The 21,770-nt window shown below is 54.9% G+C and overlaps 2 protein-coding genes across 8 annotated transcripts in view; both read right to left on the bottom strand.

Annotated features, from left to right (window-relative positions):
* SMARCB1 (SWI/SNF related, matrix associated, actin dependent regulator of chromatin, subfamily b, member 1) overlaps nt 1-7,287 on the bottom strand; it is a 45,582-nt gene extending 38,295 nt beyond the window's left edge. For 3 of the 7 annotated variants that reach the window (XM_063623456.1, XM_063623455.1, XM_055251966.2), the window contains exons 1-3: nt 6,812-7,101; nt 2,230-2,341; nt 407-536 (exon numbers count right to left, since the gene is read on the bottom strand). In XM_063623456.1, the coding sequence (XP_063479526.1) occupies nt 407-536; nt 2,230-2,341; nt 6,812-6,904 (335 nt within the window). In that variant the 5' untranslated portion in view covers nt 6,905-7,101. Of the gene's footprint in view, nt 1-406; nt 537-2,202; nt 2,342-6,811 lie in introns of all 7 variants that reach the window. The other 4 variants (XM_063623454.1, XM_055251965.2, XM_055251968.2 and 1 more) reach the window with 3 other exon arrangements.
* A 2,485-nt stretch (nt 7,288-9,772) lies between these two features.
* MMP11 (matrix metallopeptidase 11) lies at nt 9,773-20,991 on the bottom strand. Its single transcript, XM_055253358.2, has 8 exons — nt 20,839-20,991; nt 14,672-14,901; nt 13,583-13,726; nt 13,370-13,503; nt 12,985-13,226; nt 12,676-12,892; nt 11,600-11,857; nt 9,773-10,672 (listed from the first exon to the last, which is right to left on the bottom strand). The coding sequence occupies exons 1-8, from the start codon at nt 20,944-20,946 to the stop codon at nt 10,539-10,541; spliced, it is 1,467 nt and encodes a 488-aa protein (XP_055109333.2). The 5' UTR covers nt 20,947-20,991; the 3' UTR covers nt 9,773-10,538.
* Nucleotides 20,992-21,770: the final 779 nt, after the last annotated feature.

Genomic DNA, 21,770 nt, shown 5'->3' on the forward strand with positions numbered 1-21,770 from the left:
CGCATGCCTGTAATCCCAGCTACTTGGGAGGCTGAGACAGGAGAATCACTTGAACCCAGGAAGCAGAGGTTGCAGTGAGCTGAGATCACACCATTGCACTCCATCCTGGGCAACAAGAGTGAAACTCTGTCTCAAAGAAAAAAAAATTAGCCAGGTGTGGTGGCAGGCACCTGTAATCCCAGCTACTCGAGAGGTTGAGGCAGGAGAATCGCTTGAACCTGGGAGGCAGAGGTTGCAGTGAGCCGAGATCGCGCCACTGCACCCCAGCCTGAGCAACAAGAACAAGACTCCACCTCAAAAAAAAAAAAAAAAAGTGTTTCAATTTAACTTCAACCCAACCAGTTCTTGAGTCTGAGAAAAGACCCCACAGGTGTCCCCAGAGATGCCTTGGCCAGGAACGCATTACCTGAGGTAGGTGGGGGGCTCTGTGCTGATGGACACAGCCTTGTACTTCTCATCATTGCCGTCCAGAATCTCTTCCACTTCCGAGGCTTTTAACAGGGTCACACTGGTGGCTAGAGTCGTGTATCCATGATCTGTAACAGACAGACATCACTGGGTCACTCTGCTGGTGGCGGTGGCACACAGCAGCCAGCCAAGTGGATGCAGCACATCAAGGTCCTCGCATGCGGGAGGTGGGAAAAGCAAGGTGTCAAACTTACTACTGCTGAATGCTGGCCTCTTCCAAAAGGGCAATCTGGACTGAGTGCTTTACTTACAAGTCCTGCTGGGTAGAGCCTCCAATGGGACTGATTTGGACTAATCTGCCCCAGAAGCACTGGCTCAGGGGCAGAGGGAAGTGCTCAGGGCAGCACCAGTGACTACAATACAGCACGACCAGCGGGGACACTCGACTCCAGAGCATATTCTCTTGGTCCTCACTCAGGGGAAAAGAAAGCTCCCAGAGTAACACCCCAGTGGGAAGAGGTCTGACACCACCACAATCCACAACACGATGCAAGGTGGGGAGATGGAATGGAAGATGAAGAATACTTTTCTTTTAAAACAAGAGCCCAGAGAGTTGGAAAGAGCTGCTTCACACCAAACATGAATTTCTATCCCCAAGCCGGTCCACACGTGCTGCCTGGGAAGCAGGACAGATTCTAGGCAGCTCGACCCCTAGCTCTTCCGGGGAATCTCCGTCAAGAGCTACCTGTCTGTGGGCCCAGTCTGGCTTCTCCTGGAGAAATCAATCGCTTATGGGGAAGGTATCTCCCAAGACTTAGCCCAGGGACTTGTGGAGGGGGAAGCAAAGCTGGGGACTCACTGTGTTAGCGACTGATGCTCTGCTAGGGGAGGAGGGGGAACAAAAAGTTAACTGTTTTAAGCAAGTGAGTGGAAATGTCATAGCAGCAGATCAAAAAGAAGCTCCGGCTCCTGCATTAAAAGAACCACTACTTTCCCGCAGTGGACAAAACCACAGCAGCACCTACAGACACAAACAAACAGGGCAGACTACGAAGCATCGCGCACGTGCTCACAGACACACCCAGGCCCAGGGCAGCTCTCTACAAGGCGCCATTGCCACGTGGGAAGCAGTTTCGCCACCTGCCAAAGGACATGCTGTGTCCATACCCAAATGTCTCCATGGGAGTGTCTCCCGCAGAGCCCTCAGAGTGTCTGAAGAGCACCCTTTCACCCTGCACAGAGCTGCCATGACCCAAAGCCCACTAGTTTCACTAGTGTACCTAGCAAGCCCCAGGCACACGCAGGCCACCAGGAGCAGCGACATGCACATGGGCTCTAGCACACTGGCTGCCAGGATGAAGTGCTATGGGATGGATGTGCTCCAGGAAGCAAGCGGTGAAAGCCCCAGAGGAGAGTGGGAGCTGGGACCACCACCCGCCACTTAGGCTGCATGGAAGATGATTATGGCGACACACCCACGGTAGATGGCAGAGCATCGCAGCATTCCTAAAACGTTTTGAGACCAACATGTCTTCACAGCACCTGCTAGTGTCCTGGCCCCGGCCCGCTCACGTACTCAATGGCCCCACTGGAAATACCTGACGGTGGACCACCAATGGCTCCCTGGGGCCACTTCCTCGCCTGGAGGGCTCACAGGGCGGCCCACCCCTGGGATGCTCCCTGCCCGACTAAGGCCAAGGCTGCAGTGAAGACACTCTGGAGTGAAAACGTTTTATTTTTATGACATAAGCGAGTGGTTTTGAAACAGGTTTACAAACCCTCGTGAAGACGCACCCTTAGTGTTAGGTTTTGTTTTTTTACCATGTGACGATGCAACTATTTTCTTCCTCTCTTCCACAGTGGCTAGTCGCCTCCAGAGCGAGGGGTATCTCTTGTACAGAGAACCTCGGAACATACGGAGGTAGTTTCCCACCTATGAGTAAAGCAAGAAGGCTCATTATAAGGGTCGCAGCACCACAGGGAAGGGGAGGGTCCTGGCGCAGACTGCATCAAGCAACAGACAAACAGGCCTCGAGGTGGCCCCCAGGCGCCACGCTTTCGGCAGCATTAAAACACATTCCGCTGATATGAAGGGTTCACCAGCAGTGCACATCTGGCCTGCATGTGTGCATCCTGACAACAGAACCAAGTTCCGAAAGGCCTGGGCAGATGCCTGAGTGGGAGGCCCCCAGAGCTTAGCAAGAAGTTCGTGGTGATTTTGATTTTGGACTAAGGATCTCTGGCACTTTCCAGAAATGCAAGGCCTCCTTGACCTTCTTTTATCTTAAGGACGAGACTTTGATATTTTTACAATGTAATAAACACCAAAAAGGTCTTTTAATTTTAGACAGATGCCAGATAATTTCCCCTATGGCCTGTGTTGCTTTGTTTAGTAACAAAACCCAAACTAGGGATACCAAAGGAATTTTCCAAAAGGTTTACAAGGCAATCACCAGACTGCTATATAAATCATCACTGACTCAAACAATGGCTTCAGTTTGCTTGTACCAAATACTGAAAGTCTGACTTCCTTAAGGAAAATAAATCTAGACCTAAAGTTTTTATGAGGGTACCCTATTGTCTCATTGACTTTTCAAGTATGATCACTTTGGAGTCACATTGCAGGGGATGGCCAATAGACTGGGTGCCAGGTGCTGGCTCCATCTGTAACCTGGGATCACTTCCCATTTTCTGGGTCTCTTTACTCATCTGCCAAATGCTCAGCAACTCTGAACTTCACCCCCATGAAGGGCCACTTCTATTATGTTTCCCATTTTATCGCCCAACATAGTATATATTTTGAATTTTTTAATTTATTTTTAATTTTTATTATTATTTTTGAGACAGGGTCTCGCTGTGTCACCCAGGCTCAATTGCAGTGGTGCGATCATAGCTCACTGCAGCCTCAAACTCCTAGGCTCAAGTGATCCTCCTGCCTCAGCCTCCTGAGTAGCTGGGACTATAGTTGCGTGCCACTACAACTGGCTAATTTTTGTATTTTTTGTAGAGACAGAGTTTCACCATGTTGCCCAGGCTGGTCTCAAACTCCTGGGCTCAAGCGATCTGCCCACCTTGGCCTCCCAAAGTGCTGGGATTACGGGTGTGAGCCACATACCCGGCCTAATTAAAAAAAAATAAAAATCTGTAGAGACAAGGGTCTCACTATGTTGCCCAGGCTGGTCTTAAACTCCTGAGTTCAAGTGATTCTCCTGCCTGGGCCTCCCAAAGTGCCGGGATTATAGGTATGAGACTCAGGCATAGTATTAAATAAAATGTTTCTCCATGTTTAGCAGTGACTGTAATCAACAACCAGGGCTACTGAACACTGACAGAAGAGCAGCCACAGTAAGTCACTCACTTTCCACATAGAGGGCACAGACCCCTCTATGTTATTTGGCTTGTGTGTCAGTATCATCCAGTATCATGGTAAATGTAGAGTTTCCATTAGGTTTTTTAAAAGAAATTGACAATACTCCCCCCATGACTACCTTGCAGGCCCTGCAGGGCTCTGAGTCTCCTAGATGCCCCCCAAAGCCCCTTCAGAACTTAGGAAACTGGACTTGCCTTCCTGGCTTTTCTCTGAACCAGCCTTCGCCCTCTTGGGACCCAGGTTTCCTGAATATAAAATGAAGGTGCTGAACTTGGGGATCTGTTAGGGTCCTCAAAGCTCCATGACTCCGGCTTGGTAAATACAGCTGTCAATGGCAGAACTGTGACACACACTCATAGTAAATGTAGATGCCTTCCCAAGACAGCTCCACAGATGGCGCATGGAGGCACTGGGTATGTTGCTATGGCTGGCCCACCTCTCTGAATACAGTGCCTGTTTTCCACAGGGCAGTGGGCTGAGACCATCCATCCACTACTGTCACTGGAACTACTGAATTTCAATAGAGCTCTGACCTTGAACCCTTCCCTAAACTCCAAAGGTCTGATAATTAAGTCAGGCCCAAAAGAACAAACTGCCTCTCCATCTGAGTCTCTTACACCCTGGGTCTCAGGAAGATTATTCTTACTGGGAGGCCCAGGAGTGAAGGGGCTGAAAGACAAGACTGTAATTAGCTTTCTAGAAACTAAAATGTGTTTTGGGGAAGATCTTGGAGACCATCTAGTCTAAGCATCACACTATACACATGAGAAACGCGACAGCAAGGCAGAGCAGGACTGGAACCAGGCCTCCCAAGGTTCTTCCTACTTGGCCACGCACAGCTTCTCAATTTGCTCCAACTAATAAATGAAAGCTTTCTTTTGAAGTGTCACCCACTCAGAGCCAAACTGATTACTTTCACACCCATTATATCAGGTAAACAACTCGCCTAGTATCACAGGCTGAAATTCGACACCTTTTGCATTCTGCAGTTAGGCAGGAGCCTACTGGCCAATGAGGACCATTCTCAACTGTGGCAGATGGACAGGCACTGGCTCCACCTCCCTAGCACTGGCATCTTTGAAGAGCTGTAATTTAAGTGACAACGTGAAAATTTTATTGAATCCTGTATTTTTTGTTTTATAAAAATTGGTGGAGGCCAGGCACAGTGGCTCACGCCTATAATCCCGGCACTTTGGGAGGCCGAGGCAGGCAGATCACTTGAGCTCACAAGTTTAAGACCAGCCTGGACAATATGGTAAAACCCCATCTTTACTAAAAATATAAAAATTAGCCGGGTGTGGTGGTGTGTGCCTGTAGTCCCAGCTATGGGAGACTGAGGTGGGAGGACGGCTTGAGCCTGGGGGGCAGAGGTTGCAGTGAGCCGAGATTGCACCACTACACTCCAGCCTGGGTGACAGAGTCAAACCTCATCCAGAAGAAAAAAAAACGGTGGAAAATGCTAACACTAAAGTTCTGATGCTATTGACTTTAGTCTCATCCATGGGACTCAGTGTGACCATCTCGAGGCTTCATTCATTCATGCTATGCTCAATTGTGAAGGAAAAAACCTACAAGTTTAAAAAGTATGAATGCGCTGAGTGTGAGTGCAGTAGCTCACACCTGTCATTCCAGTACTTTGAGAGGCTGAGGTGCAAGGATCACTTGAGCCCAGGAATTCAAGACCAGCCTAGGCAACATGGCAAAACCCTGTCTCTACAAAAAATACAAAAATTAGTCGGGCATGGTGGTGCACACCTGTAGTCCCAGCTACTTGGGAGGCTGAGGCAGGAGGATCGCTGGAGCCCAGGAGGTCAAGGCTGCAGTGAGCCGAGATCACATCACTGCACAAAGTGAGACCTTTTTTCAAAAATAAAAATAAAACAAAGTATGAATAAAATGCTGGAATATGATACTAAAAACTGCTATAAGGCGAAGAAACTCTTGGCATTTCATGACAGCTTTAATTCTCCAGGATTGGCACTTATTTCCTTACATGAGATTCTACTGCTTGACATTTGTACATCTGAACTGTATATCCATAATTTTTTTAAAAAGGTAACATATACTAGCTGGGGACTGCCTTTGGAGCAAAAAAGGCTAGCTTGAGACAATCTGTAAAAACCTAATATACGGCTGGGCATGGTGGCTCATGCCTGTAATCCTAGCACTTTGGGAGACCCAGGCGGGCAGACTGCTTGAGCCCAGGAGTTGGAGACCCGCCTGGGCAACATAGCGGGTCTCTATAAAAAACAAAAAACAAGAACCTAATAGACTTGGAACAAACACCCATTCAAAGGCCAGTAGGGTTTTCCTGAAGTCAGTCATCCAGTTGATGCAACAAAATGCAGCCACTCTAGTTAAGGGTTAAACATCCTTAGGCTCTTTCCCCTGTAATAATTCAGAATCAGTTCACAGATATGGAAAGTGTCAATTGCTTCAGAATTGCTTAAAGATCTAGCTTAGGCATGGGGCCCTTATTCACCCAAAAGCAAACATCTTCCTCCAATCTGTTTCTTCACTGGTAAACAAAGGTCAAAAGACCTCCACTGCCCACCTAAGAGGCAACAAACACAATGGGGATGAGCCCTCACTAAGTCCAGGGTTTCCAGCCTGCCATTTCAGGTTCCCACAAGTAGCAATACGGGGACGGGTGCACGTGAAATTTACGACAGCTAAAAACGGTCAAAGGCAGCAGTGCGGTCCCCCAAGCGTCGCAGGGGCTAACTAAATATCCCGTTTCTTTGCGTCTGGCTGAAAACCAACCCAGCTCGGAACCACTGGGGCTCCTCATGGCGCCAAAATCCTGGCAGCACTGAAGACGGCGGACCTCGGCGAATGAGTAAGGAAATCCCAGGTCGATGAGGGGGCGGGGGCCACACCCGACACGCCCACTAGGCCACGGCCCACAGCCCCGAGCGCGCGCGCGCGCCCGCCCGCCCCGATGAATGGAGACGCGCGCTCTCGGCGCATGGGCCCGCCCCGGGGCTCCCGCGGGGCCGAGCCCGGGGAGGGCGAGGACGCGCCGCGGGCTACCTCGGAGCCGATCATGTAGAACTCGCCGTCGTCCTCCAGCTGGAACTTCACGGGCTTCTGCCCGAAGGTCTTGCTCAGCGCCATCATCATCATTGCGGCGGCAGAGGCGGGCGGCCGGAGCCGGGCTGCGAGGGATCAGGAGGGCTGGGGCGGGGCCGGGGCGTGCTGCGCCGAGGGAAACCGAAGCCGGAAGGCGAAACGCGGACCGGGCCCGGTACTGGCGCCTCAGCCGGGCTCCTCAGCCGCCGCCGCCGCCGCAGACGACGACCAGGCCGCCCTCAGTGCGCAGGCGCTGGCGTTGACGCTGACGCGCGCGCCGCCGCTCAAACAAAAGGCCGGGCGCGCCTCCGCGGACCCCTTAAAGGAGCCACGACTAATTTCTCTTTCTCCCAGGCTGCCTCCCAAATCGTGGTGTAGAGGACTTCTCACGGACAAAAATAGCCACTGAGGTCCTGACTCAAGCAGTGGCTTTCCCAGTCTTACAGCCAGGACTGGAACTGAGCCCAGGGGAAAAGAAACGAAGTGAGGCCTGAAGGAGGAGGACCTAGTATCTGGAAGCCTGAGTGGTCTGGGCATGCTTTGGGACCCCAAGCTCGTGCCCTAGCTTCCCCACCCCTAAAACGCAGTGCAGCTGAGCAGATAGGCAGGCCCCTAGGAAGAGATATCCCAGTACCAGGCCTACGGCTGTCCCTGCAGCTGTGGAGGTGGACAAAATGACAACAGCGGATGAGGCTTGGCAATGTTCAAAGGCCCAGGTGGTATTTGGTTTGGCTGGTGCATCAGATGAGCGTTGGAAGGGAGGGACACCTTCCACCTTCTCCATTCCTCTCTTAGCTCTACACTCGCTTAACCGAGCCCTGCAGTGGGGAGCGAAACCAGGCAGCCCAGCCCTGTGGCTCTGCCTCTTGGTTCTTACAGCGCGAAGCTAATGAAACTGATGAAAGTCTCAAAGCAATTATGTATCTGATTGAATAATGCAGGGAGTAAAACAGTGGCCCACTACTGATGATTTCACACGGTTCAGTCTAATGAAATTGCAGCTGTGGCTGGGCTCAGCGGCTCATGCCTGTAATCCTAACTCTTTTTTTTTTTTTTTTGAGACAGAGTCTTGCTCTGTCGCCCAGGCTGGAGTCTCCTGCCTCAGCCTCCCAAGTAGCTGGGACTACAGGTGCCCGCCACTACGCCTGGCTAATTTTTTGTATTTTTAGTAGAGACGGGGTTTCACCGTGTTAGCCAGGATGGTCTCGATCTCCTGACCTAGTGATCCGCCCGCCTCGGCCTCCCAAAGTGCTGGGATTACAGGCATGAGCCACTGCGCCCAGCCTTGTAATCCCAACTCTTTAGGAGGCCAAGGCAGGGAGGATCACTTGAAGCCAGGAGTTTGAGACCAGACTGGACAAGACAGCAAGACCCTGTCTCTACAAAAATTTTAAAATAAATAAGCTTGGTTTGGCTTGGTGGTGTGCACCTGTAGCCCCAGCTACTTGGGAAGTGGAGAGGGGAAGATCCCTTGAGCCCAGGCGTTCAAGGTTATAGTGAGCTGATTGCACCACTGCACTGCAGGCTGGGCAACAAAGGGAGACCCTGCCTCTCTTAAAAAAAAAATGCAACTATGCTATTATGAAGACACACATGGGGCTGGAAGGTAGGGCAAGGAGACACTGGAGAGTTGGGAAGGGCAGTGACTGAAGTTGCTTTGCTCTGTATCCTCACAGTGGTGGGAAACCAAAGTACAGTCATCCCTCAGTATCCATGGGAATTGGTTCCAGGACCCCCTGCAGATAATAAAGTCCACAGATGCTCAAGTCCATTATATAAAATGGTGTCATACTTGTATATAACCTACACACATTTTCCTGTATACCTTAAATCATCTCTAGATTCCTTATACTACCTAATACAATGCAAATGTTATATAAATAGTTGTTATACTATTGTTTAGGGAACAATGACAAGGAAAAAAGTCTGTACATGTTCAGTACAGAGGTAACCATCATTTATTTATTTATTTATTTATTTTATTGAGACAGAGTCTTGCTCTGTCTCCCAGGCTGGAGTGCAGTGGCACGATCTTGGCTCACTGCAAGCACCGCCTCCTGGGTTCACACCATTCTCCTGCCTTAGCCTCCCGAGTAGCTGGGACTACAGGCACCCGCCACCACGCCTGGCTAATTTTTTGTATTTTTAGTAGAGACGGGGTTTCACCGTGTTAGCCAGGATGGTCTCGATCTCCCGACCTTGTGATCTGCTCGCCTCAGCCTCCCAAAGTGCTGGGATTACAGGCATGAGCCACCGCGCCTGGCCTATTTATTTATTTTATTAATTATTTTTTGAGACGGAGTTTTGCTCTTGTCACCCAGGCTGGAGTGCAATGGCACTATCTCGGCTCACTGTAACCTCCGCCTCCAGGTTCAAGCAATTCTCCTGCCTCAGCCTCCCAAGTAGCTGGGATTACAGGCTCCTGCCACCACACCCAGCTAATTTTTGTATTTTTAGTAGAGATGGCGTTTCACCATGTTGGCCAGACTGGTCTTGAACTCCTGACCTCAGGTGATCCACACACCTCGGCCTCCCAAAGAACTGGGATTACAGGCACGAGCCACTGCGCCCGGCCACATCCTTTTTTTAAACATTTTTTTTTCTGCCCGAGGTTAGTTGAGCCTATGATGCAGAAACCACAGCTATGTATGGAAGGCTGGGCTGTGGCATGAGCAGATAAACCACCACTCTGGAGGATGAACAGAGGGGACAAGTAGGAAAGTGCGGAGCCAGTTAAGAAGCCACTGTAACAAAATGTGATGTAGAAATGGAGCAGAAAGAGCCCTGAGCACTGTGTCCAGCCCCAAGGGCCAGAGGCTTGGGGGTGGTGGACTTAGACCCTAGCTCCCAGGATTGGGCTGGACAGTGGCCAGGCCTCCCAATCCTGGCTGAGCATTCACAAAAGGAGAATAAGCAGGCAGGTAGAAAACAACTGTGTTTAATGACAATCCTCAGTTTAAAAAAAAAAAAAGAAGCTTTATACACACTGTACACACATTTACAATGGCTTTGGAGGATAGCAGTGCTGCGAAAAGGGCTTCAGGAGGATCTGGCCTGGGACAGGATTGAGGTATGTTGCAGCCTCCAGGGCCCGGGGTCTCCTGCATGAAGAATCCCCCTCCCCATTTGACTGTGAACTTTTTGGCCTGGATTCTAGAGAACAGATTTCTAGGATTGTCAGCCAGAAGGTAGACAGATGCAGGCACCTACCAAGACCTGACCTCAGGAAGTGGCCCTGCCCTACGGCCCAGTTGCTCAGCCAGGGCTGAAGGCCACAGGGCCCCAGCACCCTTGCTTCAGTGCCAGCCCCTGGAAGGAACCTCACAACAGGGATAGAGCAAGGACATTCCAGTTCCCCCAGTCCTGCCATGGTGCTACCCTGAGGGACAGGGATGGAGACAGGGCAGCCAGGTTTGCCAGGACCTGCATAGCTGGCCCAAGACTGCCCTTCCTCTTAAGTCATGCCAAAGCCTCCCTGCCCAGTCTGAGACAGTCACTGGCAGGTGACCACGACCTGCGTGGCCCTCCCTGCAGTTGTCATGGTGGTTGTACCCTACCCCATCCCCCTGAGGAGACATGGGCTCAGTCCCATGCCTGGTGCCCACAGCCACAAAGATGGCCATGGGTCTCTAGCCTGATATCCGTGGCCTGGCAGGGGTCAGCACCCCTGAGGGCATCCAAGCCATGGTCAGAGGAAAGCGTTGGCAGGCTCGGCACAGCTGAAGAAGTCGGGACCCACGAGACGGGGGAAGCCTTCCAGAACCTTCACCTTCACAGGGTCAAACTTCCAGTAGAGGCGGCCGCGCAGGAAGTAGGCATAGCCTGAGAAGAGAAGGTGGTCAAGCCTGGGCGAGAGGACACTGGGCCCTACTCCTGCCTGTCAGGCTGTGCCCAGGGATGGGCACTAAGGGACGGCTTGGTGGGCAGCCCTTGGCCACTGCTGAGTTCCTCGAGGTTCCTGCAGGATCCAGGGCCAGCCTTTCAGAACCTCTCTTCCCTCTAGGGAGCCCTTCTGGCTGCCCTGGAATCTGGGCTGGGCTAATACCCAGCCTGAGAGGTACCCAAAGCCTCAGAGGCCTGAGTCCCACCTCTCAGGAAAGCAAGTCCCGTTGCTCCCAACACCCTCCACATCAGTCTCTCCCGCACCCATTAGCCAGGCTATTGACAGGCGTCCTGGAGTCCTGGAGCTGGAGGCTACCCTAGGATAGCTCTCCCAGTGGGTCCTGATGTGAGAGAAAGAGCACAGAAGAGGAGCCCAGGAGGGGAGGGATCACTGGACTGGCTCTAGCCCTCTGTGGTTGTGGGAGGCTGGGTGGGTCAGTGGTTAGGAGCAGGGACCACCAGGGTAGAAGTCCAGGTTAGGGCCTCATTGCCTGAGCCTCCGTTTGCTCCTCTGGAAACTGGGTTCACAACAGGTGTTACATCAGAGGGCTGTTCTGAGAACTGGATGAGACCAGTAAGGAGCTTAGAGCATTGTTGGCCCTCAGTGTACAGCAGTTTATTGTTCTACTGGCTGTGGCTGAGGCACCAGGGTAAGACCTTGCACTTCTCTGACCCTCAGTCTCCTCATCTGCAACATGGAATGTAGCACTAGCCGGCCACCGAGAGGAGGGCAGATGGCGCTGGACAAAGGACCTGTGATGAAGAGCCAGGCTTCCTGTGGCAGGCATATGGGAGGCCCAGCCACCACCAGGTGGGAGAAGCGGCTGCTGTGCCCACCTCCCACCAGCTGCCTCACCCCCAACGCACCATCAGCATCCTGGAAGGCAGCGTCGATCTCAGAGGGCACCCCTCGCCAGTCAGTGGTCCTGCGGGGCACGGGACTGTCTACACGCTGGGTGCTGGGGTGGAAACGCCAGTAGTCCCTGCCTCGGAAGAAGTAGATCTTGTTCTTCTCGGGACCCCAGACCAAGGCGGCATGGACCGGGAACCTCACCAGGCCCAGCTCGGTGAGGGGTGCGGGGCCCAGAACTGGCTTTTCACCGTCGTACACCCAGTACTGAGCACCTGCCGGAGAGGGAAGGCTGCAAGGACCTGCCTAGCCACCACTGCCATGCCCCGCCACTGTGGACCTGCTTGACCCCCACCACAGACTCTCCCAGCCTCAGTTTCCTCATTAGTAAAACATGCAGGCCAATAATGCCTGCTCAGCACCCCACCCGCAGAGGGAAGTGGGAGGCCTGGGATAAGCTGGGGCAGTGAATGCGCTGTAAACTAGCACACAGGTAAGGTTACTCTCATCAGTGGAGGGCTGCCTGGGCGCCTGCTCCTTCCACTGGCATTTGGCCATGACGAATGCCTGCTGACCACTCCCTGGGCCCCTGCAGGCTGGGCCGCCCTGGAACCCACACAGGTTTCCCATGCGGTGCCTTCATTGGTGAAGTCCCTGGCATCTGCAACGCTCCAGGCTCTCATCTCTGCCAGTTGAAGATGGAAATCCCAGCTCTAGGATGACAGACCTGGATCAATTCCCTGCCCTGCCTCTTCCCAGCTGCATTCTCGGTGAGTCACTTCACTGCCTCGGAGCCCCAGAGGCCTCATCTCTAGAACCCCGCCCCATGGGGTGGCTTTGAGGGTTGAATGCACCAACACGTGGCCCCACTGTGCAATCCCTTCCACGCTGCTCCTATCTCAAGAGCCACCTCCGGGAGCCTCCTATCTGTGCCTGAGGAGCAAACCACACTCTCTCTCCCTTGGCCCCCAGGCTTTGGGGCAGCGCTCCCTATCCACTGTGCCCCTGAGGATCTGTCTGTCTGTTCCTGCCCTTGGCCATAACATTCCTGGCTCTGGGAAGTCTCTCGAGCAGATCCCCAACCCCCACTCACCTTGGAAAAACCAAATGTGGCCCTGGGCATCCTCAAAGGCAGCGTCCACAGGGCTGGGCAGTCCCTGCCAGTGGCGAGAGGCCAATGCTGGGTAGCCGGGCTGCAGCTGGCCCCCGCGCAGGCGCCACACAAAACCCGCTTTGAAGAAAAAGAGCTCGCCTCGGATGGTGGAGACCGCGTCAAAGGAGGCCTCACAGGCATCTGGTGGGGCGTCCGGCTGTGGTGGGAGAGAGGGACACGTGCTGAGGGCATATGCTGCAGTCACAGCGGGCAGCAGAGGAGTTGGGGGACTGGCGGGCAGGGCCTCACCTCTGGCGGTGCAATCTCATTGGTGTCTATCCCAGCCTGGGGGCCCAGGGCTGGGGTCCTGGAGGTGACAGTGGGCCAGGGCTGGCCATACAGGTGTTGAATGCCCCTGCGGTCATCTGGGCTGAGACTCAGTGGGTAGCGAAAGGTGTAGAAGGCAGACATCAGGGCCTTGGCTGCTGTTGTGTGCTGCAGCCCCAGCACGTGGCCAAATTCATGGGCTGCCACCTGCAGCAGGTCTGTGCCTGGAAAAGGGAGGTGGCTCAGCAACCCCCAAACCTCCTGCCCAGGACATCCAGCTCCAGACCCCAGCTCAGTGACCTTGGCGAGTCCCCATTCTTTATGATCTTCAGTTGCCCCATCTGGAAAATGGGTCCCCAGCCCATACCCTGGTCATCCCCGATAGTCCAGGTCTCATCATAGTCGAAGTGGACATCCCCTTCTCGGTGAGTCTTAGGGAAGAAGGCATGGGCCAGGATGCCCCCAGGCCCATCAAACGGCAGGTCGTCCCCATGCCAGTACCTACAGATGGGTGGGGGCGGGGTCAGTGGCTGCTGGCAGGTGAGGCTGTTCCTGGAGGGGTCCCAGGCCGCCCATTCACCTGGCGAAGTCGATCATGATGTCAGCACGGCCCTCGTGCACCTCAATGAAGGTGAGTGGCGTCACATCGCTCCATACCTTTAGGGCCTCTGCCATCGTCTGCTGCACCTGCTCCTGCACCAGCTGCCATGGGAACCGAAGGATCCTGGAGGGAGATGGAGGGGTCTGGGCCTCAGGGAAGGGACAGCCCCCGATGGCTGAGGCACCAGGAGTTGCCCCTGGATGCTTGGTGGGTGTGTGAACGCTCAGGACACAGGCCAGGTGTGCTCCTGGGCCTCAGCTTCAGCACACTGGTCTCCCTGGCCACAGGGGCACATGTGTATGTGGTTTGCTCATACTTAGGCAAATACAAGTGTCTGCATTCCGTGGAAAGAACCAGGACCAGGGGTCCCGAGACCCCCATCCTAGACCTGACAGTGCCACTCACTGTGGGGAGACCTTGGTTCTTTGAGCTCCTGTTGGTTCCCAGGCCCCCACCTAGGAAATTCTGAAGACCCCAGTCTCAGCTCCAATACTGTGTGACACCAGCCCATTCTTCATTCCCAGGCTGGGTCCCCACCCGCAGGATGTGTGAGCCCCAGTTTCCCCACCATCTGCCCAGGGTCCTCCCAGGTCACCCAGTGAGATGCCCACTATTGCCTCTCCCCACTTACCACTGTCTCCACCTGCTTGAAGCCCAAGTTGTGATAGCAGAGTTGGACAATGACATGGCTGACACCCACCTCAGACTGACACAGAGGATGGGGCTGTGTCTGCCTCATTCACCGTGGAGTCTCAGAGCCTGGTCCTCACAGGTCTCTAGTAAAGGCTGCCTGAGTGACTGAACACCCGTCCGCAGGCATGTGCTGGGACTCTTTGCATGATGACAGAGGCTCTGCCCCTCTGCTGAGGGAGGGTCTCCTTAGGTGTGTCTAAGTTGGGGTTTCAGGGTGTTTGCCAATAGATGGCCTCCCTGGGGTTCAGTGGACACACAGGCCTGTTAGACACGAAGATCTACCCCAGCCTGTGTCTCAAGCAGCAGCTGTGAGGGCAGCTGGCTCACCCATGGACACACAGGTGGCATCCTAGTGTCCTGCTCCCAGGCCCCTACCTGTAGGTGAGGTCCGTCTTCTCCCAGCGCCCGCCAGAAAGCACGAACCTCTTCTGTCGGTTGCGGGCACTCAGCCCATCAGGTGGGTCAGGCACGCCACAGCGGGGAGGCCTGAGGCTGCTGGCAGGCCGGGGGGCGTCCTGCGTGGCAGGGGCAGGCGCCGGGCTACTAGGCAGGGCTGCATGCCAGGGCTGTGGCCCCCTCCTCTCGGCATGGAGGTGGTGGGCGTCCTAGGCAGGAGAGATGACATGAGGGTCTGGTCAGGCCTAAGGTCCACATGGCCCACAGTTAAGAGGTGTGGCCTGTCAGCAGACCCACGTGCAACCCCAGCCCACTGTGTGGCTGGGCAAATGGAGAGGGAAATGGCATCGGCACATGGCAAGGCCCTTTGGCATCTGGCTGGCTCTCTGGTTTCTTGGCACCTTATTCCAAGGCATCGTGGAGGGCCCTGGGCTGCCTGTCACCTACTCCAGCTACTTAGGCCAATGAGGTCTGGGGGTGGAGGCCACACTGGGACTAGCTATGAGCCATACATTCCAGGAATGGACCCCAAAAAGCTTCCTCTGAGGGAACACCAGGCAACCTCCTCCTGCTCCCCACAGAAACTCGCTTCCAACTCCCTTTCTTCCTGTGTCCACTAAGTTCAGACACACCTGGGTCACCCCCCATGCTGCTGTCCCTGTCATGTGAGCAGGCTCTGCCCTCTCTCCTGCCCAGGATTTCCCCCACCTCCTCCCCAGTGTGGAGCGGCTGTAGCCCTGCAATGTGGCCTCAGTCAGTGTAACCTGACTGCTAGGGGTGACACTGATTTGTGGACTGGACAAGGTGAGGTATATACAGCACGTAGCACAGGCCCAGCACCCAGGAAGGCACCTGGCCACTGAGGCCTGGCTTCTAGCAGAGGTGGTTTTGGTCACACCTCACCAGGGCTAGGAGTACAGTGGGAGCTGATCTGTGGTCTGCCTGCCTTCTTCAAGCCGGGAGGGTGGGGACAGTTAATTGCCAGGTGCCCAGCCCCACTCGCCAAAGCCCCAGGACCACAGATGGAGATTCAGACCTGAGCTACATCCTGCTACCTGTCTATAAGTCTCCAGGGCAGAAGTTACAGTTCTTGTGCATGAGAAAAGCAGAAGCTCAGAGAGGTTGGAGACCCTGCAAAGTCACCCAGCAAGGGCGTGGCAAGGCCAGACCAGGACCCTGGCAGCCCAGGCCTAAGGCTAAGGCCTGGCTCTGGACACCGCACAGAAGCCAAGTCTCCTTCCTGCACTGAAGGAGAGGGATGGAGCTGTGCTGCTTGCTGAGAGACTCAGCACCTGTCTGGTCTGGGCAACTGCAGCCTCCTCACAGCCATATTTGGGGCAGGAGCTCAGCCGCTCAGGCCCCACCTCACCCTCAGCCTTTGGCAGCTCTCCCAGGCTCCAGACACCCCAGGGATCTGATCAGCGTCCCAACGCTCCCTGCTCCTGATCCCAGAGCTGAGGCGTCAAGAACACCCCACCATGAAGGGGGGCCTTCTGAACACAGAGGCTGTGGAACTACTAAGGGCGTGAGGCCCTAAAGCAGCTTCCCCCTGTTTCTGAGCTTGCTTATTGCATGGTTACCTGGCACAGCGCAGTCTCACTGGGTTGTGGGTTCTGGCCGATTCTGGGCTTATTGGTTTTTTGTTTTGTTTTGTCTCTTTTTTTTTTTTTTGAGATGGAGTCTCGCTCTGTTGCCCAGGCTGGAGTGCAGTGGCGCGATCTCAGCTCACTACAACCTCCACCTCCCAGGTTCAAGCAATTCTCTGCCTCAGCCTTCCGAGTAGCTGGGGTTACAGGTGCCCCCCACCATGCCTGGTTAATTTTTTTTTTTTTTTTGAGACGGAGTCTCGCTCTGTCGCCCAGGCTGGAGTGCAGTGGCGTGATCTGGGCTCACTACAACCTCTGCCTTCCGGGTTCATGCCATGCTCCTGACTCAGCCTCCCAAGTAGCTGGGACTACAGGCACACACTGCCATGCCCGGCTAACTTTTTTCTATTTTTAGTAAAGACGGGGTTTCACCGTGTTATCCAGGATGGTCTCGATCTCCTGACCTTGTGATCCGCCCGCCTCAGCCTCCCAAAGTGCTGGGATTACAGGTGTAAGCCACCGTGCCCAGCCTCATGCCTGGCTAATTTTTGTATTTTTAGTAGAGATGAGGGTTCTCTATCTTGGCCAGGCTGGTCTTGAACTTCTGACCTCATGATCCACCTGCCTCGGCCTCCCAAAGTACTGGGATTACAGGCATGAGCCACCGCACCCAGCCTGGGCTTATTGTTAATAAGTATTTATCACTGGTTACAGGCTAGGACCTTGGCAACAGCTCCACGGACTTGCTTTTAGCCCCTGATGGAACCTTTCACCAACTCCACCATCATCACCCTCATTTCCAGGATGAGGAAATGGGCCCCAGAGGAGTTAAGCAGCTTGATCGGATACCAGGTGGCAGGCAGCAGACTGTCTGTGCTCACAGCCCACCCAGCTCCCTGCTACCTCTGCTCTGCTCTGCAGGGGTTGAGTCACCCTTCCCCTGAAGGAGGGACCCAGGCTGGCCTCACCTTGGTGACAGAAGAGAAGGAACTGCAAATTATTCAGCACCTGCTATTTCCCGGGCATTTTGCAGGCAGGTTCGTTGGGCTTCCAATATCCACCAGGAAGGTGGAGATGCTACATATCCAAATTCTCCCATGGAGGATATGGGCTGCCAGAGGGGCCTGCCTCCTTCTCCTCGCCACACTGCCCCCTTGACCTACAGGAGAAACAGATTCCTTTCCCCAGCCTGGCAGGGGTATGAAGACCCTCCCTGGAGAGGGCAGAGCTGTGCTGTCCCCTGGGAGCTTCAAACAACCCAGAGCCCAGCCTGCCAGGCCTGTCTATGCCCATGGCTAGAAATCTCTTCTCTCCTCTGCCCTCCAGTGAGTCCTGGTGCAGACAGTCATGGAGGGAGAGCCACAGGCATGCCCCACCCCTTCCACTGTCTGTTCCTGTCCTTCCCTCATGAGGCACCCAGTCCATGCCCAAACCCCTGGATCATGACAGTCTTAGTGTCGCAAAAAGAGCCAACCACTGAGATTCAGAAGGCCTAGTTCTATGACATGGAGACTCTAGACAAGTCACCTTCCTCTCTTAGCCTCAACTTTCCTATCTGTCAAATGGGAATGATGCCACAGCAATGGGCTACATGAAATCCTTCTGTAATGCCTGCTGTAGCCTCTGGCACAGAGAAGCATCTCTTACCTGGTCCTCTTCCTTGTCCCTGTAGGCCCTCCCCTCCCACGCTTGGGGATCTGCCCTTGCCAGTCCCTACAGTTCCCATCACCCACCTCCCCTCTAGTTCCCCAACAAAATCTCCAGGCTTTAAATGGTAAAACAGAAGTCGCAGCTAGAAGGGAGCTTTCAGGCCTAGAAAAGAGAAGCGCCTTGTGCAGTGTCCCAGCATATCAAGGTCTCTTCTCTCTGTCCATGTCTCGTTCATTAAATTCTTAGAAACTGAGTGAGCAGGAGATGCTAGAAATGAGGCCTCTAGCTAGTGAGGTTGTTTTTAGAGCCCATGATTTTTTTAGAGCCCATGAGCTCTTGGCCTCAGTTTCCCCATGGCTGGGATAGGACACACTGCCTCACTGTCCTCCCACACTTCATCTTTCCAAGTCCTTTCAGGCCTGGGGCCAGATGCCCTAACTACGAGGCATGGCATGAAGCAGCTTGCTACTTGTGAGACAGGTGGGCTTGGCCTTCCCAGGACTCTTGGGATTCAGTGAGGTGAGGTGGTAGACACAGGCCACTACTGGCCTCATCTACACCCCTGGGGAGTTTGAGGAACAAGCAGCTCCCTCATTTCCCAAAGGATGAGACAGAGCCCAGAGAGCTCAAGGACTTTGCCTGGGGTCACACAGCAAGTCATGCAAGAGCTGGGCCTAGACCTGGGGCTCACGCCTCCCACCTCCAGGGCTTCCCCCTGTCTCCCCAGCTCTTGGCTTTTCTCCAAAACCCACTTTCCCAAGAATCATCTCTGCTTCCAGTGCATTCCCTCTGTCTTGGCCAGTAACCTCCCTTGGCCTGCCCTGTGGTGGGTTCTTAGCTCACTCAGCCCCACCCTCCTCTGGCAGACACCAAACCTCAGCTGCAGACACATTCAAGGAATTTCTCAGCTGACCCAGTGTCCTGGCAGAGCTTAGAGACTCGGAGTCAACCCCGTCCCGGGGTCAACTTGCAATCCAGAAAATGGGAGGCACCAGATAGAGGGGAGATAAGGGAGGACCCCAGGGTGCCAGGAAACACTGAGAAAGGCCGGGCTCATTGTGCCCCTTTCTGGGCCTCAGTTTGCAGTCGGTCTAGTGGGTATAATTAATCATAGCTATGCCTTCTGATGTCAGTGGGAGGCGAGACTTCGAGGAGGGCACTTGTTAGGCTATGGAGGAAGACGGGAGCATCACCATGCAGGTATCATCACGCCCCTCTGAGGCTCAGAGAGGTCAAGCAACCTGCGCAACTCGCAAAGCCAGGTGGCAAGCAGGGATATCTTCTATCTCAAGCTTCCACCTAATCTTCCTATTCTCACCCCTCTGCTGCTGGCTCCAGGAGGGACGATAGCTTCATCCCATCCATCGGACTGCAGGGCTTCCATCAACCCTGAAAGCTGGGAACTGGGCTGGATAAATATTTACAGAGCTCTCCCAGCCTTGCTGAAGGCAGCCGAGGGATAAACACATCAGAGGTGACCCCAAATGCTCCCTGCATGTTTGCAGAGTGACAGACCACAGTCTAGCTCAGACCCCACCCCAAGCTGGCCCCCAGCTCCAGCACTGACCATGCACAAGCGTCAAAGTGGCAGCTACAGGTGACAGTGTTTCTAGTGAGCCTGGCATCACCTCATTGCTCAGCAGTGGGCACAGCAGTAGGCACCATTGCCCCCTCCCACCCACACCCCCATTAGAGATGGAGTGGGTGAGATTCTGGGGCATGGCAGGATTCACCCACGGTCGCATGGTTCAAACCCAGATCTCTCCAATTTCCAGACCTGTGGGTTCAATGTCTACCCACAGTGATTCCTGACTCTGTCCCAAGTCCTAGGGACCAAGAGGGGCCAGGAAAGAGGCAAGACTCCAGACTCAGATGCCCCCCATTCACTCTACCCCACCCATCCCATCCCTTTCTGCTCCCATAGCCAGCACAGGACAAGTTTGCCCAGGGCAGAGCCAGAGTGGCTGGACAGAGGGTCCCAGCCTGGCCAGGCCTCCCTCCTCACCAGACCAGTCCTGAGACTCCTGCCTGTCACCCCCTCCTGCTCCCTTCCCTGCCCGAGCTGTCTGGATGCCTCCACTGTAGAGTGGAGTGGCCCAGGCTCTGGCCCCAGGCCCTGTGACTGGTGCCTGGAAGCGCCCCAGGGAAGGGGCAGCTTTTGGGACACATGCAAGCTGTCACACACACTCCATGACAGTCCCTCCTCTCCTCACTCTGCTGTCCTCTCTTACCTGGGCTTTCTTCTCCTTTCCTGAGCACACATTTTCTCCCTTTCCTTTCTCTCTCCGCTTCTTTCTGACAACCACCGCTCAGTCACACACACACTGCACTCATACTATTTCATACTCATGTTCTCCTAGCTCCAAGCCTCCCAAAACTGCTGCCAGCAGGTGCCCGCGGGGGACATCTCCAGGCTCAGACCCCATTTCCCGCAGCACAGCGCTGCCCTCCCCAGCTCTCCCTTTATCCTCCATCCCACCGCACACCTGGAGGTGTACTAACTGCGGCCACACACCTGCAGGCTGACACCTGCCTGGGATCTGCTCGGCTTTGTCCCTGCGATGAATAGGGGGCCCTGTAACCACTCCCTCTGCTACTTCCTTCAACGCACACTCCAGCACCCGCGGCTGGAGTGCGAGAGGCAGGTCCCCACGCTGGGAGCAAGCGTTTGAGTCCAGCGTGGAGTCCCGTCCCACCAGCCCGAACGATGCCGGCGCCGGCTCCTCTTCACACCCCCAGGGACTGCAAGCTCGCTGTCTATCACGCCTGGAGGGAACCAGAAAGCGTTTCGGGTACCGGGCGCTGGAGGCCACCCGGGGCATCCCTTTGGGTCCGGATCTGCCGCTGGGCCCAGCCCGCGTGCCCGGCGCCCCATCGGCGAGGAGCGACCGGCGAGTGGCGGGCACTCACCGGCGGCAGAGCCCTGGCCAGCAGCGGCGGCGGCTGGAGCAGCAGCAGCAGCATCGGGAGCAGGAGGGCGCGCGGGGCCGCGCTGCGGAGCCAGGCGGCCGGAGCCATCCGCCCCGGGGCTGCTGGGTTGCTGGGCCGCGCCGGGCCGCCGCCCCTTATAGCTTCCGCCCCACCCCCGGCCCGCCCCGGCCCCGCCCCCCGCCCCGGCCCCGCCCCCCGCCGCCTTTTGTTCTGAACTCTCCTAGCCGCCGCGGCCTGGGTGGGGGAGGTGAGCGGAGAGGGGACGGCCCAGCGGGGTCGAGGGCCGGAGACAGGGTCCTGCCCCGGGGCTGGCAAAGTCCCTGTCTGGTGCTACGTGACCCTGGCCAACCCGTGCCGCTCTGGGTCTCAGTTTCTCCGCTGGGTGGTGGCCGTCCAAAGTCTTAGACTTGGCTAGAGTCTGATAGGAATCAAGTTTCATGGGTCCCATCCGTACCCCCACCTATGGAAGGCGCATCCCACTGGGTCTCCGTGGTGACCTGACCTCTGACCTCTGCTAACTTGTGACAGGTGGTCCTACCCACAAGCAAGTTCCCCCACCCCTCAGAGCCTCAACGGATCCTTCTAGAAGATGACACAATAGCCCCTGTGAGGAAAGGGATATTATTTTATTTATTATTATTATTTTTTTGAGAGACAGTCTCACTCTGTCTCCCAGGCAGGAGTGCAGTGGTGTGATCTCCACTCACTGCAACCTCCGCCTCCCAGGTTCAAACGATTCTCCTACCTCAGCCTCCCAAGTAGCTGGGACCACAGACGTGCGCCACCATGCCTGGCTAATTTTTGTATTTTTAGTAGAGACGGGGTTTCACCATGTTGGCCAGGCTGGTCTGGAACTCCTGACCTCAAGTGATCTGCCCACCTTGGCCTCCCAAAGTGCTGGGATTACATAG

This window comes from Symphalangus syndactylus, chromosome 18 (genome assembly GCF_028878055.3).
Source record: "Symphalangus syndactylus isolate Jambi chromosome 18, NHGRI_mSymSyn1-v2.1_pri, whole genome shotgun sequence".
Classification (NCBI taxonomy): domain Eukaryota; kingdom Metazoa; phylum Chordata; class Mammalia; order Primates; family Hylobatidae; genus Symphalangus; species Symphalangus syndactylus.